The 19092-nt window shown below is 38.9% G+C and overlaps 2 protein-coding genes across 3 annotated transcripts; one reads left to right on the top strand and one right to left on the bottom strand.

The window, feature by feature from the left end:
• The first annotated feature begins 11333 nt into the window (after nt 1-11333).
• On the top strand, nt 11334-13200 carry LOC110707571. 2 transcript variants are annotated; one of them, XR_002508570.1, is made up of 4 exons: nt 11334-11410; nt 11514-11657; nt 11773-12644; nt 12734-13200. XR_002508570.1 is itself a non-coding variant. In XM_021885595.1 (3 exons), exons 1-3 carry the CDS (start codon nt 11351-11353, stop codon nt 12364-12366), a joined length of 798 nt encoding a protein of 265 aa, XP_021741287.1. In that variant the 5' UTR covers nt 11334-11350; the 3' UTR covers nt 12367-13200. The 2 variants fall into 2 exon arrangements, 1 of the variants encoding a protein (XP_021741287.1); XM_021885595.1 differs by having other exon boundaries at nt 11773-13200.
• Nucleotides 13201-13332: 132 nt separating this feature from the next.
• Nucleotides 13333-14491, bottom strand: LOC110707572. Its single transcript, XM_021885596.1, has 2 exons — nt 14151-14491; nt 13333-13886 (listed from the first exon to the last, which is right to left on the bottom strand). The coding sequence occupies exon 2, from the start codon at nt 13881-13883 to the stop codon at nt 13404-13406; it is 480 nt and encodes a 159-aa protein (XP_021741288.1). The 5' UTR covers nt 13884-13886; nt 14151-14491; the 3' UTR covers nt 13333-13403.
• Nucleotides 14492-19092: the final 4601 nt, after the last annotated feature.

The raw sequence follows: 19092 nt of genomic DNA on the forward strand, positions 1-19092 counted from the left end.
TCCTTTCCTCCCTTCTCCTTCCTCGGCGCACACATCCTTCCTCTTCCCTTCTTTCTCCTTCCTCTCCTCTTCCCTGTTTCTCTTTCCTCTTCCCCTCTTTCTTTTTTTTTGTTTCGTTTTCTTTGCCAACTCAAGGTTATTTCAAGATATTCAATGGCAACTTATGAAAATCAAGGTTTTCATGTCAAATTCGACCATGAAAACTCTAGATCTAGAGTTTTCATGGTCGAATTTGACCTTATAAACCCAATTTTGACTTTTTTTTGGTCAAATTAAGGTATGTTTCTCTTTTTTTTCTTCTAAATTTTGATTTTAATTAATTTGTTGAATTTTCTGGATTTTTTGAAATATATGGTGTTGGTGAATTATGGATTTTTTTTATGTTTTGTTTTCGGTGGTTGTTTCGGGTGGTGAGGTGGGTTTCGATGGTGGTGAGGTGGGTTTTGGTGGTGGTGAGGTGGGTTTCGGTGGTTAGGAGGGTTGCGATATGGTTGTATACGGTAGTGGGTTTGGGTGTGGGTTGGTGGTGGTGTGTGAAGGTGGGATAGGTGGTGGTGTACGGTGGTGGGCTAGTGGGTTTGGGTGTGGGTGGTTTCGGTGGTGTTGCGTGGTTGGGGCTGGCAGGGGTGGTGCGTGAGGGTGGTAGGGGTGGTGCGTGAGGGTGGTTAGGGGGCAGGGGCAGGGGACAGGAAGTAGGGGGTAGGGTGCAGGGGCAGGGGCTGGTAGGGGTGGTGCGTGAGGGTGGTTAGGGGGCAGGGGGCAAGGCTGTGGGGTGGGGCTGCTCTGTTTTTTTTTTTTATTTATTAACTTTTCCGACGGAATTTTCCATCTGAATATATCATTTCCGATGGAAAATTCCGTCGGAAACCTACCCACCTCCGACGGAAATTTCCGTCGGAAATTTGCGACGGAATTTCAAATAAAGTCAAAAACAGCACCGACATAATTAGATCCGTCGGAATAACGCCTTCCGACGGAATTTCCGTCGGAAAAGGTCGAATTTCCGACAAAGGCTGTTATGACAGACTAACTCCGACAGAATTCCGTTAGAAAGCCTGATTCCGACGGAATTTTTCCGTCGGAATCCAACTGTTTTCTTGTAGTGTACTTTGATTAAGCCTTAACATTTTAACACGTGGCAGTAACATGCCAATGGTTCTCCTCTATTTTATTTAGATTAAGCGGTTTGGAAAAGGGAGTATTATTGGGGTGTTACATTAGGGGGGATGAACTAGAACTCCTAACCTCCTATTTGTACCTCGAGTGTGGGAAGCTTAACATCCCGTTAAAGATGGCCCAACATTTTCACCGTAGTGCTAAGGATTTTGAAACACCGAGGGCGGGAACCTCTATTTACTTTGGTGGGTTAGTAACCTACATTGCGGTTAAATTGTTGGGGTTTGAGCCTGATGACCATAGGAGGGTGCGTGGATGGGAGTACATTGATGGACCTAACCTACTTAGGAGGGCTTAATTGGTTTCAACCTACCTATGGTGTAAGTCGGCCTAATGAGTTATGGTGGATAGTCCATAGAGAACCGAGTAGGAGAGACTGAGCTTTTAAATTGCCCAACCCCGCTATGACTAAGTTTGATAGGGGTAAGACATCTTACACTTATGTCATTGGCAATGAAGGAGAAGCTCAAGAAGCTCCTCAACCTCCACCACAATTCCAACCTCAACCTCCACCCCAATTTGAACCCCAACCCCAACCTTACATGCAAGACATCCCCTCCTCCTCTCATGACTATAACATTGATCCTAATGCACCATATGACTTTTCGGCTCTTAGGGGGATAGGATCGATAGAGGGCAAGGAAGGGTAGAGGGAATGGTTCAATCCCTTGTTAGAAGGGTGGGGTCAATTGATAGAAGGGTTGGGTATGTTGAGCGAAACCTAGGGAGGGGTTTATATCCCATGTATGATGACTATGCACGCCGAGGTGCTATTCCCCCCGAAGCTATGCTTCCCGATTAGTTTCAACCTCCCCAAGGAGGGTACACCGCCCCTAGTGTTTATAATTCTTATGTAGACTACTCTTCTTTCCATGGTTATGGGGCCGATGTTCCTTTTGGAGGGTTAGGTGGGAATGTGGATCCTAAATATTTTGCAGGTAGTTCGGGTCATGGAGGTGCTGGTTCTAGCCATGGAGGTGGTGGTGGCTATGCTAGGATGGATGCAGATGGTGATGATGATGAGTAGCTACACGTAGCTACACTCCCAAGTTCAATGAGGGCATTGCTTGATTTGGCTTGAGGGGAGATGGTTTTGTATATACGGTATTCTCTCTCTCTTCTCTATTTTATTGCTTTCTTAGGATTAGATTTATTGCTTTAAAAAAAATGCAAAAATACGTTCCAATGAAAAGATAAATCATGCTTCCCTGTGCCCCTTGATGAAAATTGTTTGGAAAATTTGTTTTGACTCTTGGTTATTGATGATGAACATTGTAGATTAGTTGGTCATGATTTGATGTTTGATTTCCTTGAAGTCTTAACATGCGTCAATTTTGCCCAACTACTTGTGAATATAGTGCTTGACTAGTTGATTTGGTGAGGAATGTATGTTAGTTCCTGGTATATCAATGAAGTTAAGTATTGGTCTTTAACTATGAGTAATGTTTGTATGATTCAATATTATGCACAATGAGGAGGACGAAGGCGTTTTTTTTTAGGTGGCCTTCAGACGATATTAGATACATTTGTTCCCTTCTTGATACCCATGTTGTTGCTTGTGCCCTTTTATTGTTTATCTAGCCACATTACAAGCCTATTTTTCCCCATTGGTTACTAGTCCCAAGCTTGGCTTGGGGGAGCTATTGGTTAGTGAGGTGAGGGAGTTGTAGTGTGCACATAATTTGCACAATGTGGGTGAATAAGAGGAGTAATTTGTTCTTTTGATGTTGTGATTGGAAAAAATGAGAAAATTGTTGTTCAAAGTGAAAAAATTCCAATGTGAGATGAAAAGAAAATAAAAAGAGCAAAAAAAAATAAATTGTTTCAATGTTCAAGTGTTCTAATTGAAGTTGCTAAAGAAAAATAAAAGAGAGGAAAAAAAAAAGGTTTTAAAAAAAAAAGGGAAAGGAAAAAAAGAAAAAAAAAAAGTTCAAAGTTTGTTTGTTCACTCAAGTTCTACATTATTATATTTGTATGAGTGAAATTGTAAGTGTTAGAGAATTTGTGAAGAAATTGGTTTGATTGTTTGGTGAACTTTTGTAGTGTTGAGTTATGTTGGAGGTGATTGGTCATTATTTACTATGACCTTGGTATTAATAGGATTTGGCTCCCTAAAGCCATGACTTTTCTCTCACATTTTCCCAAATTTATCCTACCCTTTACCTAAGCCTTACGTTACAAGCTTTGAATACCTTCCGACCTTTGTACATAAAGTTGTGTGAATGTGAAAGTAGTTGTTTACCAATGCTAAAAATGATTTGATATATTCCAAGTCGACTACTAGGTTGAGTGTATGTCTTTTGGAGGGCATTGTTCGCATATAAAGGGGTTGGGATGGAGAGCGATCGAGTACATCTTTTACTCGCCACATAAATAAGAGTTGAGTGTTTGAGCACTAGTCTTGAATTCTATATGCTCTTGTGGTTTGCTCTACTTGACAATTGTTAGGGAGGATTAGTAATTGGATGGATTTGAGTGATTGATTATGATGCATGTTTGTTAGATTTGCCTTGAGTTGTATCGTGGTTTTAAAATGGATATGGGGTGAAGTTTAGATATGTTTGATTCATTTCTTTGCTAAGGGACAAGCAAAGGTTTGGCTTGAGGGAGTTTGATATATGTGTTTTATATACTATTTTATTCCCCGTCCCACGGTCATTTTTATGCATATTTGAGCTCTTCAGGGCTATTTTTAGTACTAATGTGTGGTTTTCGAGTGTGTTGTAGAGTTGGCATTTGTTTTGTAGGAATTTCCCTGAATTGTTGGTGATTTCTATGGTTTTCCGACCACTACGAGATATTGAAGCTATGATCACATTCATGACCGTCGTTTGTAGCCCAAGACCGATTATTTCGATACTAAGGGCTTGGTTCGTGGAATTGGTCCAAGTAATGGACCAAGGAAGAAGTAAATTTGGGCCACAAGTGTTTGGAGCCCAAAGGAAAAGAAGAAAGAAGACTCGGCCTAAGAAAAAAGACCGAGCCCGATCGGGTGGATGCTCAGTAAGGCAGAGAGAGAAAAAAAGGCGAGCCCGATCGGGCGGCCCTTAGCCTAATCGGGCGCGTGTTTTTCTGGAGGCTTTAGGATTCATGTTTTGAGTTATTTTTGGGTTTAGTATTTAAACTCTTTCGTAAGCTTTAGTATTTAAACTCTTTTGTAAGCTTTATTAGCTACGTTTTTTAGATTACAAATTTCATTCTTAAGCTTTTAGAGAGATTTTAGTAAGAGATTATTGTTGAACTCAACTTTTCCCCTTTTAGTGCAATCTTATCTCCTTCATTCGGTATTATTTTTCTCGTTTCTTTTATTGCTTTGATTTTAATTGCTTTGCTATTTTTGTGCTTTGATTTCAATCATGCCTTTTATATATGCTTTGATTAGTTTAGATTTAATTATGTGTGAGTAGTTAATTTCTAGGGTTCTAGGGGGATCCATAATTAATATGAATGGATAAATTGTTTTGGTTGATTATTGATATTGCATAATAACTTCTTATTGGATGTTGGTTGATTATTGATATTGCATAATAACTTCTTATTGGATTGTTTTAATTCAATACAATTGGATTATGAATCAAGCAGATGTGATTTAATTGTAAAAGTATAGCAATATTGAATTGAAGAATCGAGCGGATGTTAATTTGATATTAAAGGCTATTTTCAATAGGAACTTAGGTCTAGTAAATTGCAACAGCCTGTTAGATCTATGTTGATTAATAAATTGCAAGAGCCTATTAATCATGTTATGTTTGTAATATTAATTGTTGATTGTTATGTTTTATCCCGAAATATTAATTATTGGTGAACCTGTGACCCTAGGCCTTTTATTATTGATTTCTCCCTTAGATTAATTCATTCAAACCTATTTGTCTCTTGATAATTTAGATTATTTTTATTGATTAGGAATAGAAAAACGTTGTTTCCCTATGGACTCGACCCTACTTCCCTATATATTATTAGTTAGTGGTCTTAGGAATTACTTTTGATTAGGTGATACGACTAGAGCCTGTGAGCTACCAACAAGCACGCACAAGGCTAGCGGCATGCTAGGCCCTTGCGGTGCTGCTGGTGCTTATGGCACACACTTGCGCCATGGCTCTTGCCCCACTCTCGCGGTATGGCAAGATCTTGTACTAGGCTTCTGGCCCTAGTACGATATGTTGTTTGACTTATTTATTGTCATCGTTGATTCCTTGAATTAATTCGACGTTTGACGCTCGGCTTCGACGCTCTAAGCTCAGAATCCGACGTTGGAGTACGTATCCTCTTGTTTGACGTATTAAGGCCTTTGGCTTAATTCGTCGCCTTAGTTTGGTTGCATGCTTGGGTGTGACCCGTCGGGTTCAGTTAAAAGGAAAGCTGTGAGATTAATATAATTAATCTCACTGATCGGAGATGGCCTTTAGCCCGAATTTCCGATCACTCGACTTTACTAAATAACTAACTCCATAATTGATTATGAACCCTCTATCGGAATAATACACTTATACCAAGGACACCATTCCTTTCAATTAGTGCAGGCTAAAGTTGTGTGGTATGGGCTGAAGCTTTCTATTGAAAGGGAAAGCACTAAGGTTGTGGTAGTAAGTGATAGGATCTTGGTTGTTCAGGCATTGCAGGATGCATCAAGAGGGCAAAGCTCATATATATATGTTATATATTTTTTTTCCTTATTCTCTGATTGACTCTGTTCATAGTCTTTAATCCCGTAAGAAAATTAGGGTGTTATATGTTTCTATGACTTGCCACTGGTCTAAAGTACTTAGTTATGTGTTTCTATGACTTGCAATGGAATAAATATTTGAAGTTACCTAATTTTAAGAGTAAATAAAACCAAAAAGGTTTCTAAATAGGCAAAATGCCTTCTAACTTGTCCATTTCCATGTTTTAATGTATATGAATAAAGTAACACTCAAACCATGCCTTAAGTACTTCGTTATGAGTTTCTAATTTCTATGTCCTTAAAATACCATTAATTTATCAAGTAACATAGATTTGGGACTATATATGACCAAAACGGTTCCATAATGAATAATATGACTCTTACTTTTCCCAATTTTCATGTTTTTAAATAAATGCATAAAAAGAACACTCATATCTGACAAGAGCACATTAGGGCGCGCTTTAAGGCATATATATGGGTGATTTTGGATGTATTTAGGCCCGTTTTGGTCGTTTATTGCCTTGTTACACTCGTTTCCTTCATATTACGTGCTTCACGGGTTTCGGTCTGTTTTTGGTGTGTTAACAGGTATATTTGACCAAGTTATGTCGAGTCCCGAACCATTGGTGCGTAATCAGGCTATTATCGATCCTAGTCCACCAAGCTAAGGCTTTGCTGCGGTTCTCAAGGCCTTGAAAGGCAAGTTAAGTAGCAGGCAAGGCAGAACAGTTCACAAATATGACACCTGTTCACTATTTTGCTCACAACTTTCGGTATACAAATGATAATGGAGTGATTTCAATTGCATTAAAAAGTAGACTTGAAGAGCTTTCCAACGATATATTGCACGCCTCAAACGGAGCTCTGGATAAGAAGTTGTGATTGTTTTAAGAAGACCAAAGTGCTTGCAACCTTCCTGCCTATGCTGCACGGCCGTGCCACTTTTAGCACGGCCGTGCCAGGAATTAGCACGGCCGTGCCAAGCCAATTTCCATGCCCGTGCCAGTGCCAGATTCAGCACGGCCGTGCCAGATTCAGCACGGCCGTGCCAGGCATTAGCACGGCCGTGCCAAATTTAGCACGGCCGTGCCATAATTGAAGATATTGCGGATCAGCTACTGCCATGCTTGCACGACCGTGCCACTTCCAGCACGTCCGTGCCGATTCACAAAGGGCAGCCTGCGATTTACTTTCCGATTTAAAACATATATATATATAGCCCGATTGTAAGGGTTAAGAGATAGTTTTTTAGAGATAGTTTTGAGAGCCTTTGTAGAGAGTTATTGGAGAACGTTCTTAGTATTAGAGATTCATTAGTTTTCTTAGAGATATTTCTAGAGATTTTAGTTTTCTTGGATTGATTTGAAGCAAGATTTGCGAAGATTCTTTGTATTATTCATTGACGACGGATATCAAAGTTCTGAACTTTTCCATTGATTCGCATCAATACAATTGGTATTATTCATTCTTGTTTATTAATCAAGCTTTATTATTCCTTAATCAGAATTCATGTTTATATCTATTATGCTTTTGGAATTCATTATTGCTTTGATTATGAATATGTGTGAGTAGTCTCCTAGCTAGGGTTTCGGGATGAAACCCGGCCTAGGTAATCTATGTAATTGAGGATTGATTTTGATAAACGGATTGTGATTAAATTGATTATATGCGATTGCATGTTAATTCATTATAATAGGAGTAGCTAACCTAGAATCTTGAATTTGATTGCATGATATTCTTGATTTGAACAAGAGATTGTGAATTGAGTATTTCATTATTGAATGTGGTTTGATTATGTATCGAGTAATGTTAAGTGCATGAGAAATCCAAGCTTAGTATTGCCCGTTGTCTTCCTATCACATGATATTGATCAGACTTATAATCTTTGCATATCCCGTTTGTCTCTGTGATTCCTTGTTGCTTAGTTACCAATGGTTAGGCGGATTCCCGTTCTCCCTAGTGTCTTAGTTTATTGATTTATTCCATCTTATTAGTAGTATTTTAGAACACCATTTTCCATTGATTTCGAACTAGCTTAGGTTTAAGATTGATTTGCAATTACTCTCGTTCCTCGTGGACCGAACCTTTATTTGCCATTGTACTTGGTTATAGGGTGTTCGTATAAGTATTGTTTGATTGAGAGTTAGATTGTAGCGACCGATTTAACCCTCGTCAATATCATGTCTAAATTACTTAGTTATGAGTATCTAGGAACAATAATACCATTAATGTACCAAGTTACTTAGTTTTGGAACTAAACATGACCATAATGGTCCCAAAATGAGCAAAATGACTTCTAACATGCCCATTTTCTATGTGTTTAAGTGAATGAGTAAAATAACACTCTTATCATGTCTAAATTACTTAGTTATAAGTGTCTATGCCTTTGAATACCATTAATATGCCAATTTACTTAGTTTATAGACTTATTGAGACCAAAGTAGACTAAAATTAGCAAAATGACTTCGAATTCGCCTGAATTCCACGTTTTAATGTGAATGAGTAAAATAACACTCAAATCATGTCTAAAGTACTTAGTTATGTGATTCTATGACTTGCAATCTCATAAATATTCAAAGTTACCTAATTTATAGAGTACATATAAGACTAAAAAGGTTCCAAAATGGGCAAAATGACTTGTAACTTTCCCATTTTCCATGTTTTAATGTATATGAATAAAGTACACCTAAACCATGCCTTAAGTACTTATTTATGAGTTTCTATACCATAAATTTCTATGCCTTTATTTTTTTGTTATGTTATAATATACCTCTCTTATAATTTGTCTTATTTTAGGTTTCAAGACGGCAAGAAAAGGGTCATTCACTATTTCAAAGATCGACCAAATTCGAGACAAGTTAGCCCAGTTTTTTACCGATGCTTGTTGTTGTACTTCATGCGTCGTTTCTAGTTTAGTTTGGAATTTAGATTAGAAATATACTTGATGAATGTTTTGTTAATTATACTTTGTAACACACATTTTGTAGCTATATATAGGATATTTTGGATTTTAACACCTTACAAAAGGCTGAAAATGTTTTTTAACACCCCCCAAAAAAAAACTTTTATTTTAACACCTCCCAAAAATATAAAAGTTGGAAGTTAACACCAGTTAACGATTTCCGTCACGGAAATTTAACGTGGGTCCCACAAATTGGCTTGAACTTCAATTTTCACCCAGCAAAACACGAAACTTCTTTCTTCATTGAATTCGCAGCAACCTTCTGCATTGAATTCTTTCTGAACCTTCATTGATTTCGCTTTTGAACCAAAGGAGATCTTGGCTGAGAAGTGGAGTGTAGGGTGGTGTCAACGTTGGAGAAGATAAGCTCAGGAGGGTTTCTTCATCATCTTCTTCAACTACAAAAGTGCGAAAGCCGCTTGAAATTCACAGAAAATAAGGTAAAATTGCTCTCCTTTGATAGCAATTTCGTCAATTACTGGTGCTTCATTGCTGTAAACCTTGCAATAATTGGGTAATTAGGGTAAATTTTGGGACCACAGTAGGAAAGCCTTGATAAATCAATTTCTGTAACTGACTATGCGACTTAGGTTAATTGGATTTCGTAATTGAAAGTAGAGATTAATTAAGGTGGTTTATTGTTAATTAAACTAGCAAGTGTGGTTTGTTGATTAATTTATGTTACTGAGCACCTACATTGGCTTGTATATGTTTATTTTCAATTTTTTTATGTGTTTGTTTGTGTGGCTGTGATGGATTTGTTTATTCGTATTGTGCATGTATAGTTACATGGCTTTTAATATGTTTTATATGTTTTTCACTGGTGGGTAGATAATGGGTGACAAGGATAGTTTGGTTGACATCTGCCTTAGAGTGGGAGGTGCTTTTGTCCCTAAAAGAGTAACCAAAAACAGGCAGCTGCTGTGTTGGTGTGGTGGTTGGTGTTACTGGAAGAGGAAGGTTCAAGTATCTAAGTTGGATGTGCATTTGATTAGAACAGCTGCAATTCATGGTTTTGTTAATGGTGATATGGATGTGCCTATGCATTACAGCTGTTGGTATAGGCAGAAGGGGAAAACCTTTAACACTGGGAAAAGGGAACTAGTTAACAGTGAAGAGGTTAAGGGCCTTTTGGAGACAGTAAATGAAGAGGGGTATGTTGAGGTTTTTGTAACAACAGAAGCTCCTAGTCAGCCCATACAAGAGGCCCAACCCAATCCTGCAAAGACAAAAAAAAAAGGATAAGAAGGTAGAAAGTTCAAATACATCGACTATTAGGAGGAGCCCTAGGTTTAAGAAGACAGAAACTGAACAAAGGGAGGAGAGTCCACCTAGGAAAGCCTCAGCTAATGCTAAAGTGTTGAGGTTTGATGAAGAAAAGGATGATGGATGTGAAGGATCTGGTTATTCAAGTTCAGATTTGAGTGATGAGGGACAAGATTGGGAACCTGGTGAAGAAGAATTTGATGAAGGGGATGAGGAATGGTATATTGAAGGGTCAAAGGAGATCTTGGCCAAAGTGAACAAGAGCCTTAGGAAAGGTTTGGAGAGTGCAGTAGATGACAGGGTTGGCAAAGATAAGAGAGTAGAGTTGAGAAATGATTTGGATGTTGGAAAACCGAAGGTGAATCCAGAAAGTGATGCTGATTCAGATGATTCAAGGAGTTTGTGTGGATCTGATGAGGAACAGGACTATGCTCCTTGGTTTAATGCTGATGTGGACTTTGACAACCCAATCAAGTTGAAGTTAAATCAGAAATTCAGTAATGCTTCAGTCTTGAGGAGGGCCTTAAGACTTCATGCCATTCAAAACAGGTATGAGTTCTACTACTTGCATAATGACAGTAAAAGGATTACAGTTCAGTGTAGATATAGATGTGGCTGTGAGTTCAATAGCTACACTTGTAGAATGCCTGCTTGTACATGTGTGGGGGGGGTAAAGTGTCAGTTCAAGGTGTTTGCATCAAAACTTGTTAAGCAGCAAACTTGGCAAATCAAAACCTTGAATTTAGACCATTCCTGCTTCAGAGTAAAGAAGAACAAGATGCTTACTGCTGAATACATAGCAGAGAGGTATTTAGAAGAGTTTAGGAGTAACCCTGGTTGGAGAATTAAGGAGATTAGGGCTAGGATTTTGAATGATTTAGGAGTTGATGTGAGTTACTATAAGGCATGGCTAGCTAGGTGTAGGGCAAAACTACTGATATTTGGTTCAGCTAGGGAGCAGTATGCTAGGGTGTGGGATTATGGGAAAGCTGTGATGAAGTACAACCCTGGTTCAGGGTGCAATGTTGTTGTTGATGGTATTGACAGGCCAGAGCCACCATTGTTCATGAGGATGTTCATCTGTTTAAGGCCATTGAGAGATGGATTTGCAAAGGGTTGTAGGCCTTTAATAGGGTTGGATGGTTGTCACCTCAAGGGTGCCTTTCCTGGGCAAATTCTGGTGGCAGTTGCTAAGGATGGGAATAACAACTTGTTTCCTCTAGCTTGGGCCACAGTGGAGATTGAAAAACCAGGAAACTTGGGGTTGGTTCTTGGAATCCCTTATGTCAATGTTCACACATGATCAAGGAGCTGGGCTGACCATCATGTCTGACAGGCAAAAGGTAATGCTTCTGTTTCCCTCTTAACTATTTAGGTTCAATTTCTAAGTTTTCATGTGTATGTATGTGATTGACTGATGATTATACTTTTGTCTGCATTTGGTAGGGTTTGATTAAAGCAATGGCTGATGTTATTCCCAAAGCTGAGCAAAGGTTTTGTGTGAGGCATATTTGGGCTAACTTCAAGCTCAACTTCACTGGATCAACCTTTAAGGAGCTGTTTTGGAGAGCAGCTAGGGCCACCACCATTGTAAGTTTATTGATTGTTGAAGCTAGCCTATGCTTTTATATGACTGTTGGTGTGTTTTTATATTGGTTAGCTTGTATATGCTTGGTGTGATTTCTGGTATGCTTTTATATGTCAGTTTGAGCATGAAATTGCCATGGAGTCTATCAAATTCCTCGATGAAGAGGCATATGAGTATTTAATCAACATTCCTCCCCACCATTGGTCTAGACATGCATTCACACCAAACTGCAAGTCCAACATGTTGTTGAACAACATGTGTGAGACTTTCAATGCAGTCATTAGGCCTGCCAGAGATAAACCTATCCTCACCCAAATGGAATGGATGAGGAGGTATATTATGAACAGGAATAATGAAAAGTGGGAGGATTCAAAAACAATTACACACAACTTAGTGCCATATGTGAGGCATGTTCTGGGGAGGATAGACTTTGTGGCTAGGTCCTGTGTGGTGCAGCCATCCAGAGGGAATACATTTGAGGTGCAGCTGAAGGATGACCAGGTGTTGGTTGATTTGGACAAGGAGACCTGCACATGTTACCATTGGGAACTCACTGGCATTCCATGTGTTCATGCTTATGCCTGCATATTGGATATGAGGGGTGACATAGAGGCTGTTGTTGACCCATACGCATGGACACATACAGGTCTGCTTATGAACCAGCTGTCCAACCAATGCCTGGCCCAAAGCACTGGGAGACAGTCAGAATGAGGGAACCACTACCCCCTTCTGTTAAGGTGCAACCTGGGAGACCAAAGAGCAAAAAAAGGAAGCTTGAGCCAGGAGAATGTTCTTCTTCAGGTGGTCAGGCAAGTACCAAGAGGAAGAAGCAATGCAGCAACTGTGGGGGATATAGGCATTATGCCAAGACTTGCAAAGTACCTGCTGCACCAGCTACAGAGCTGATAAAGTCAGCAGGCAGACCCCCACTGAACACTCCTTGGATGGTGGAGGAGAGGAAGAAGAAAGAGATTAGGGCTGCTAAAAAGGTAACACAAGCATTACACCAACTCCCCCTTTGTTTTATATATGTATGTGTCTTTTCCATTGACTTTTTATTTTTATATGCATGTCATAGAGTGCAATTGGGGCTGGACCAAACAGCATAGGAAACAAAAAGTTTCCTCAAGAGCAAGAAGGTTGTCTGCCATTCAGCAAGCGCCCACAGCCACAGTCTTCCTCAGCTAAGCATTCCTCAGCTCAGCCATCCTCTAGTCAGCCATCCTCAGCTCAGCCTTCCTCAAGTCAGCCTGCCTCAAGCCAACCAAAAAGAAAGACAAGGTCTTCCTCAAGTCAGCCTACAACAGCCACAGGTGTTGTAACAAGGGCCAGGCTGCAATCCCTCAACAACCTTACTCAGTGATGTACTCATGCTGGATATCAAACATTATGTCTGTTGAACAATTTCAAACTTTTATTATGTACTCATGACTGGTTATGTAACTTGCTAGTTTTTTAGTGGCTTCCCTTAACAAATTTGAACAATTAGATATTGAATTGTAATGGTTGCATGGCTTTGATTGCCATTGAAACATGTTGAAGTAAGGTTCTTTTGTCAACCTGTACTTGAACTATCTTAGTGTTTCACATATTTCCCATGTTTTAATGTTTCACATGTTTAAATAGGTTGATTAAAAGACAAGGCATAAATAGGAACTTAGACAAGGCATAAATAGGTTGATTAAAAGACATATTTATAACACTTCAAGTCATTACAAGAAATTATAACTACTTAATACAGCTTACTATTACACACCCCTAGCCATTAGGAAAATTACACCCATTGACAAACCTATACAAATGGCCATGCCCACCCAACCAAAACAGCTGATTGAAGACACCTTCCCTTCATTGCACTCCCTGTTCATTCTCTTCCTGTCAGCGTTCAAGGCCTTGCATCTCATCTTCAAATTATCAACTTCATTAAGTAGGCACCTCCTTTGGCCACTGATTTCATCAACTTCCCTTTTCAATTCATTAACTTCACCCTTTAGCAGCTTCTTATCCAACAACAGGTTGTTGATAACCCCTGTTTGCCAATCTGTTCCATCAGGTTGATCAACCCATTCGAAAGCTTTGCAACCCCTTGTTTCTGTTATTGGGTCATAAAACTTACATGATATGAACTTCCTGCCTGGATTCTCCCTTGTCCAGCTAGTGAGCTTGGCCATTGGCACACCACACTTACATTTTCTGGCCTCAGGAGGGGAAGAGCTAACAAACGACATAATCTGCATCAATTTTAGATCGACAGTCACATTCGTCAGATTTGTACACTGACGAATTAACATTGACAGCAACAAAATTCATTTTTAATTTCATAATACGAAAAGCCCCAAATTCAATTTCTGACGAACCCTAATTTCGCAATTGGGCATTTAGATGCGTACATAACATAATCCAACCATTAATCTGAGTACGAAACAATTGCAAATAATAATTGAAGAGAATTTAAACCATAATTACCAAACAACCGAACAATTGACCGCACTCACCTGTTTCAGCAGCTTCAATCTGTTCCTCTTCTCAAAAATCGTGGAAGAATCGTGAAAGAATTGTTTCAAGTATCGTGCAACAATGCAATGCGCTGCTGCTATTCAATAAGAACAACAATTTCGTTCATTGGGGGAGAATCGTGCAAGAATGGTTCTTATATATCGTGCAAGAATCGTGGAAGAATGGTTCTTATATACAGATCTTTTAAAAATATATCCGTTGGGGTGGGCCCCACTAACAGTTCTGTTAACGGAAGATGGATTTTGGTGTTAACTTCCAACTTTTATATTTTTGGGAGGTGTTAAAATAAAAGTTTTTTTTTGGGGGGTGTTAAAAAACATTTTCAGCCTTTTGTAAGGTGTTAAAATCCAAAATATCCCTATATATATATAGGTTGCAGGTTGCTAATTTTTGTAAAAAAATAAATAAATAAACAAATATGTAAGGAAAACGCAAAGATTATACTTAAGAAACCGTAGCAAAAGTTATAAAACGCTACGGTTTGCTAAAAAAAACTGTAACAGAAAATTAAAAAATCGCTACGGTTTTAAACCGTAGCAAATTGTTTACCTTATTTGCTATGCTCACTACTTTTACGGTTCAAAACCATAGCAAATACCCCGAAAAAAAAAACCGTAGCAAATGTCCACTTTTCTATTAGTGTATATTGGACATTATTGACACATCAAATTATTGATATTGATAAATTAATCATTAATTTGTAGGAAAATTTGTCAAGAATAAAACGACCTTTGAGCATTCTTCCAAAAATAAAACGACCTTTTGATTATTCTAAAATAAAACAATCTTTGACAGACATTTACTCAAAATAGAATGTAACCTATTGATAACTTATTTAACAGGTTAATTGGACATGTGTTGCAATGTGAATGGTAGCTTCTTTTTTTTTTTTTTTTTTTTTACATTGTTCTTTTACAAAGAATTGATTTTAATTAAAAAATAAAAAACAAGCCACCACCCCATCAACCCCTGCCCTTCACTGACCACCCACCACCACCATCAATGCCCTACCTTTCCCCACCTCTCGGAAACCACCAAAAATCCCATCTCCCTTACCCTTAAACCACTAGATAACCCACCCATCCTACCTCCCTTTCCCCAAAACCACCAGAAAACTGACCCACTACCTCACTCGTCCTTCAAAAATCACCGCACCCACCACTCCATCCCCACACCTGCACCACACATGTCGATGAACACCACCTCCAGCACACCTCGCCATTCCCACAAGAATCGCCGTTGCTCTTGACGAGGTCAAGGTGGGAGTTCGAAGGAAAGAGTTGGTCGGCGGGGGGCTACATTTGTGAAGGGGTCGCCGTAGTGGTGGTTATCGATTTCCAACGCAAAGGAAGCTAGGAGGGGAAGGTGGTTGTGGTAGCTTGTGGACGAAGTATGGAGTGGATGAGCAGGTGAGGTGGCGAGGTTCACTGGTTCTGATCAATCAAATGACTGATGGGGAGGGGGAGGGGGAGGAGGAAGGGAGGGGAGAGAAAAAATTTTGTTTTTTAATAAATTTGTTTTTATTTTATTAAAAATCCATATTTTTAAATGGAAAATTTGTCCAAAAGAACCTTTTAAACGCCTCATTTTGCAAGAAAAAACCTTTTAAACAGTTCTTTGTTTAAAAAAACCACCACGATCACTTTTTTTTTTAATGAAACCTGGGCTCTCTTTTCCAGCATTGACTCCCAATTCCAGGCGTTGACCCATGAGTTATCCTACTTGCAGCCTACTTTTGGATAAAACAAAAAAGAAAATAGAAAATAAAGGGAAATAAAACAAAAACCCACTAATTCCCAAACAATCAAATCCACGAATTCCCCCCTCTTCTTCATTCACTTTGCTGCTCTGATTTCATCATCATCCACGCATCATCATCATCGACGGCCATAATCTCCAATTCAAACACCATCATCTCCGATCTCACTCGTGATTTGAGTAAGTTAATCGCAGCCGTCCAATTTCTTTTAATTCCGTGCAATTGGACCCGATAAAACGGAGCGGCCGCTCATACCCATTGGAGCGGACACTCTTTGCTTCTGCCTGAAATTGATGAAATTGGATGATTGAGAAGCGCCCGCGTCGTAATGAAGGGTGACCGCTCTAATGGGTCATCGATTTGGGGCTGAATTGGTGCTTGTTGCTACGATTGGCGGGGCTGCCGAATTCGATTGGTGGTGCTGCTGGCAGTGTTGCTGCTGTGTGCGGCGGCTGGTGGTGGGTCGGTGCTAGGAGAGGTGTGAATGGTGGGCTGCGGTGTCAATTGCGACTTCTGTTGTAGGGATAATGAAGGTGGTGGCATGGAGAGTGTTGGGTGGGGAATTGAGGTGTGGGTTGCGATTTGGGCGTTAATGGCAGGAGGGTTTGGTTCGGTGGGTGTGAGTGGTGAAACAGTGGTATTGTGGGGTGAGGGATGCTGCTTACCATTTCGAGTATAGAGCTGATGATTTTACACTTACATCAATTTATGATCATAGTATTAATGGCGACCTGAGAGAAACCCAATTTGATGTGATAGTGTTGCAGAGCATTCGTGGAGGAAAGGGTAGAGAGAATAAAGAAGAAATTCTTTGGAGGGAAATTAAGAGTGAAAAAATAAAAAGGGGAGTGCAATTATCAAAATAAGTGGCAGCAAGTAGGAAAACTCATGGGTCAACGCCTGAAATTGGAAGTCAATGCCGGAAAAGAGAGCCCAGATTTCATTAAATAAAAAAAGTGATCGTGGTGGTTTTTTTAAACAAAAAATCGTTTTAAAGGTTTTTTCTTGCAAAATGAGGCATTTAAAAGGGTGTTTTTTTTTACAAATTTTCCTTTTTAAAAAGGAGAAAGGTAAAACAAAAACAAAAAATTCTAACCAATTACAATGTAACATTTGTCCGATTTAAACCTATTAAATAGGTTACCGATTTTTTTATTCTATTTTGAGCAGATGCTTATGAAAGGTTATTTTATTTTGGAATAATCGAAAGGTCGTTTTATTTTTGGAAAACTGGCCAAAAGTCGTTTTATTCTCGGCAAATTTTCCAAATTATTATCACTTTTCTCATATTAAATAATTCAATGTTAAATAACTTATTATTTCTTCATCTTTAAAATATTTGTAACAGATATTTGTTTTACAAAATTAAGTGGGGTCAACTGACCCCATTGCCTTGAACATAAATCCGCCCCTGTTTTCTTGTCACTTCTTGGTTGGAATTCCGATACGCCATCAAATATGGTAGCAAGGATTCAAATATTAGGGTTCATGTGTCCACTCCTGCCGAGCATGTGTCGTGCATCCAAGCCTATCCTCAACCTCGTCGCTCGATTAGGTTTCTCAAGAGGGATGTGATTGAAGATGACACTAACAAGAGGAGTAATATTTTGACTGAGGAAGAAAGGGTTACCACCGTGGAAGAAGAGAAAGATCAGACGTTTTGTAGCTAGGAGATACAAGGCTATTTAGGAGCAGAAGAAGAAGCAGGGAGATGAAGAGAATTGAATTTTGGGTGTTATGTTTGAAGGGGTTTGTATTTACAATTAACTTGTGATTAAAGAAACTAGAGTTAATTATAGAATGTTTAGAGAAACCAAAGTTTTATTGTAATTGGAGAAATCATATTAATTGAGGAATTGTAAACTCAGTGTTATAAGACGAACGATCAATTGAATCAATTGTCAGATGATCTCTTGTTCTTGATCATGTCCTTCTTAACAATGAAGGAAGCAGCAAGAACTAGTGTTCTTTCTCATAAATGAGATAACATGTGGCGATGTTTCCCTGTCTTGATCTTTGAAGATTATCTTGCAATGAAGAGGATGTTGGGAGATGAGAAACCTATTCCCGAAGAAGGATTAAACTTTTTGAGGTGGGTGAATCAAGTTTTGGAAGCTAATCTTGGTCAGAGTATAGATGAACTAAAGGTGATTTTTAATTTGGACAAATATTATCAATCTGATGTGGATAGTGGGTGGTTTTTGCATGGACTAAACAAGTTAAAAGACTTGAATTAAACTCCACACCACTTTATGGAATGTGCAATGATTCACCTCCTAATAAATGGCAAAAGTGTATTGCTCAACAACATATAGTCGTCTTTAAGTCTTGCCTCCGTTCTCTATGTCTCAATATGTCAACATAACTTCAAATATATTGATTGCATTTTGCGTTCTTGCATGGTCCTTGAGAATCTGTGCATAGATACATCACGATCTTTGAGACATGTTATTGCTTTTGACTCACCTTTGCAATTAATAAACTTAGAGTTATCTAACTATCGTTTTAACACCCTGGCCCCAACAAATTAGAGTGGAGCCTATTCTCACAAAATGCGCATCAAGGGCCAACAACTTTCCTCACAAACCAACACGCTTAACTGAGAAGTATCTTAGTATATGGGCGCCATAAAAGGAAGATGTATCGTGTTGGTATGAGTAGTATATTAATTCCCTTTAAAGCAATCATGAGGGGTATTACAGTCGATGCTAGAGAACCATTGATATTTTGGCCCCAAAGCTCTTGTAATTTATATATTATGGCAACCCTATAGAAATGCGTATTCAAAATGCTTCTTTGCTTTTGAAGGTGTCAATTGGTGAATCATTATTGGCAGGAGACATTGTGGCATATGCTACTAAGTCCCTTTCAAAGTACTTTTCACAATTAGAGTATCTGAGGTGGCAAATGCAACTATATGAAGATGATATACCATGCGATGAGGTATTCCATGAAATTTGTTTGAATGCTTTGTCCAATGCATGTGCTTGGCTTGCTGTCTTGTTAATGTATCTTTTTAATGCAGTATAATTTAGGGATCAATAACTCACCCGCTATGATAAACCTAAAGCATCTAGAACTCGATGTCTTTGCGTCGTGTGAACAAAGCCTCCTTGGATGGGTAGACTTAATTGAGGCATCTCCTCTACTACAGAGACTAA

Source organism: Chenopodium quinoa, unplaced genomic scaffold (genome assembly GCF_001683475.1).
Source record: "Chenopodium quinoa cultivar QQ74 unplaced genomic scaffold, ASM168347v1, whole genome shotgun sequence".
Lineage (NCBI taxonomy): Eukaryota > Viridiplantae > Streptophyta > Magnoliopsida > Caryophyllales > Amaranthaceae > Chenopodium > Chenopodium quinoa.

Excerpts from the sequence above, each read along its gene's own strand:
- LOC110707571 (XM_021885595.1), top strand. The coding sequence starts at position 11,351 with ATGTCAATGTTCACACATGATCAAGGAGCTGGGCTGACCATCATGTCT. Across the intron at positions 11,411-11,513 it reads TCATGTCTGACAGGCAAAAG|GGTTTGATTAAAGCAATGGC; the intron begins GTAATGCTTCTG and ends TGCATTTGGTAG. Across the intron at positions 11,658-11,772 it reads CAGCTAGGGCCACCACCATT|TTTGAGCATGAAATTGCCAT; the intron begins GTAAGTTTATTG and ends TTTATATGTCAG.
- LOC110707572 (XM_021885596.1), bottom strand. The coding sequence starts at position 13,883 with ATGTCGTTTGTTAGCTCTTCCCCTCCTGAGGCCAGAAAATGTAAGTGT.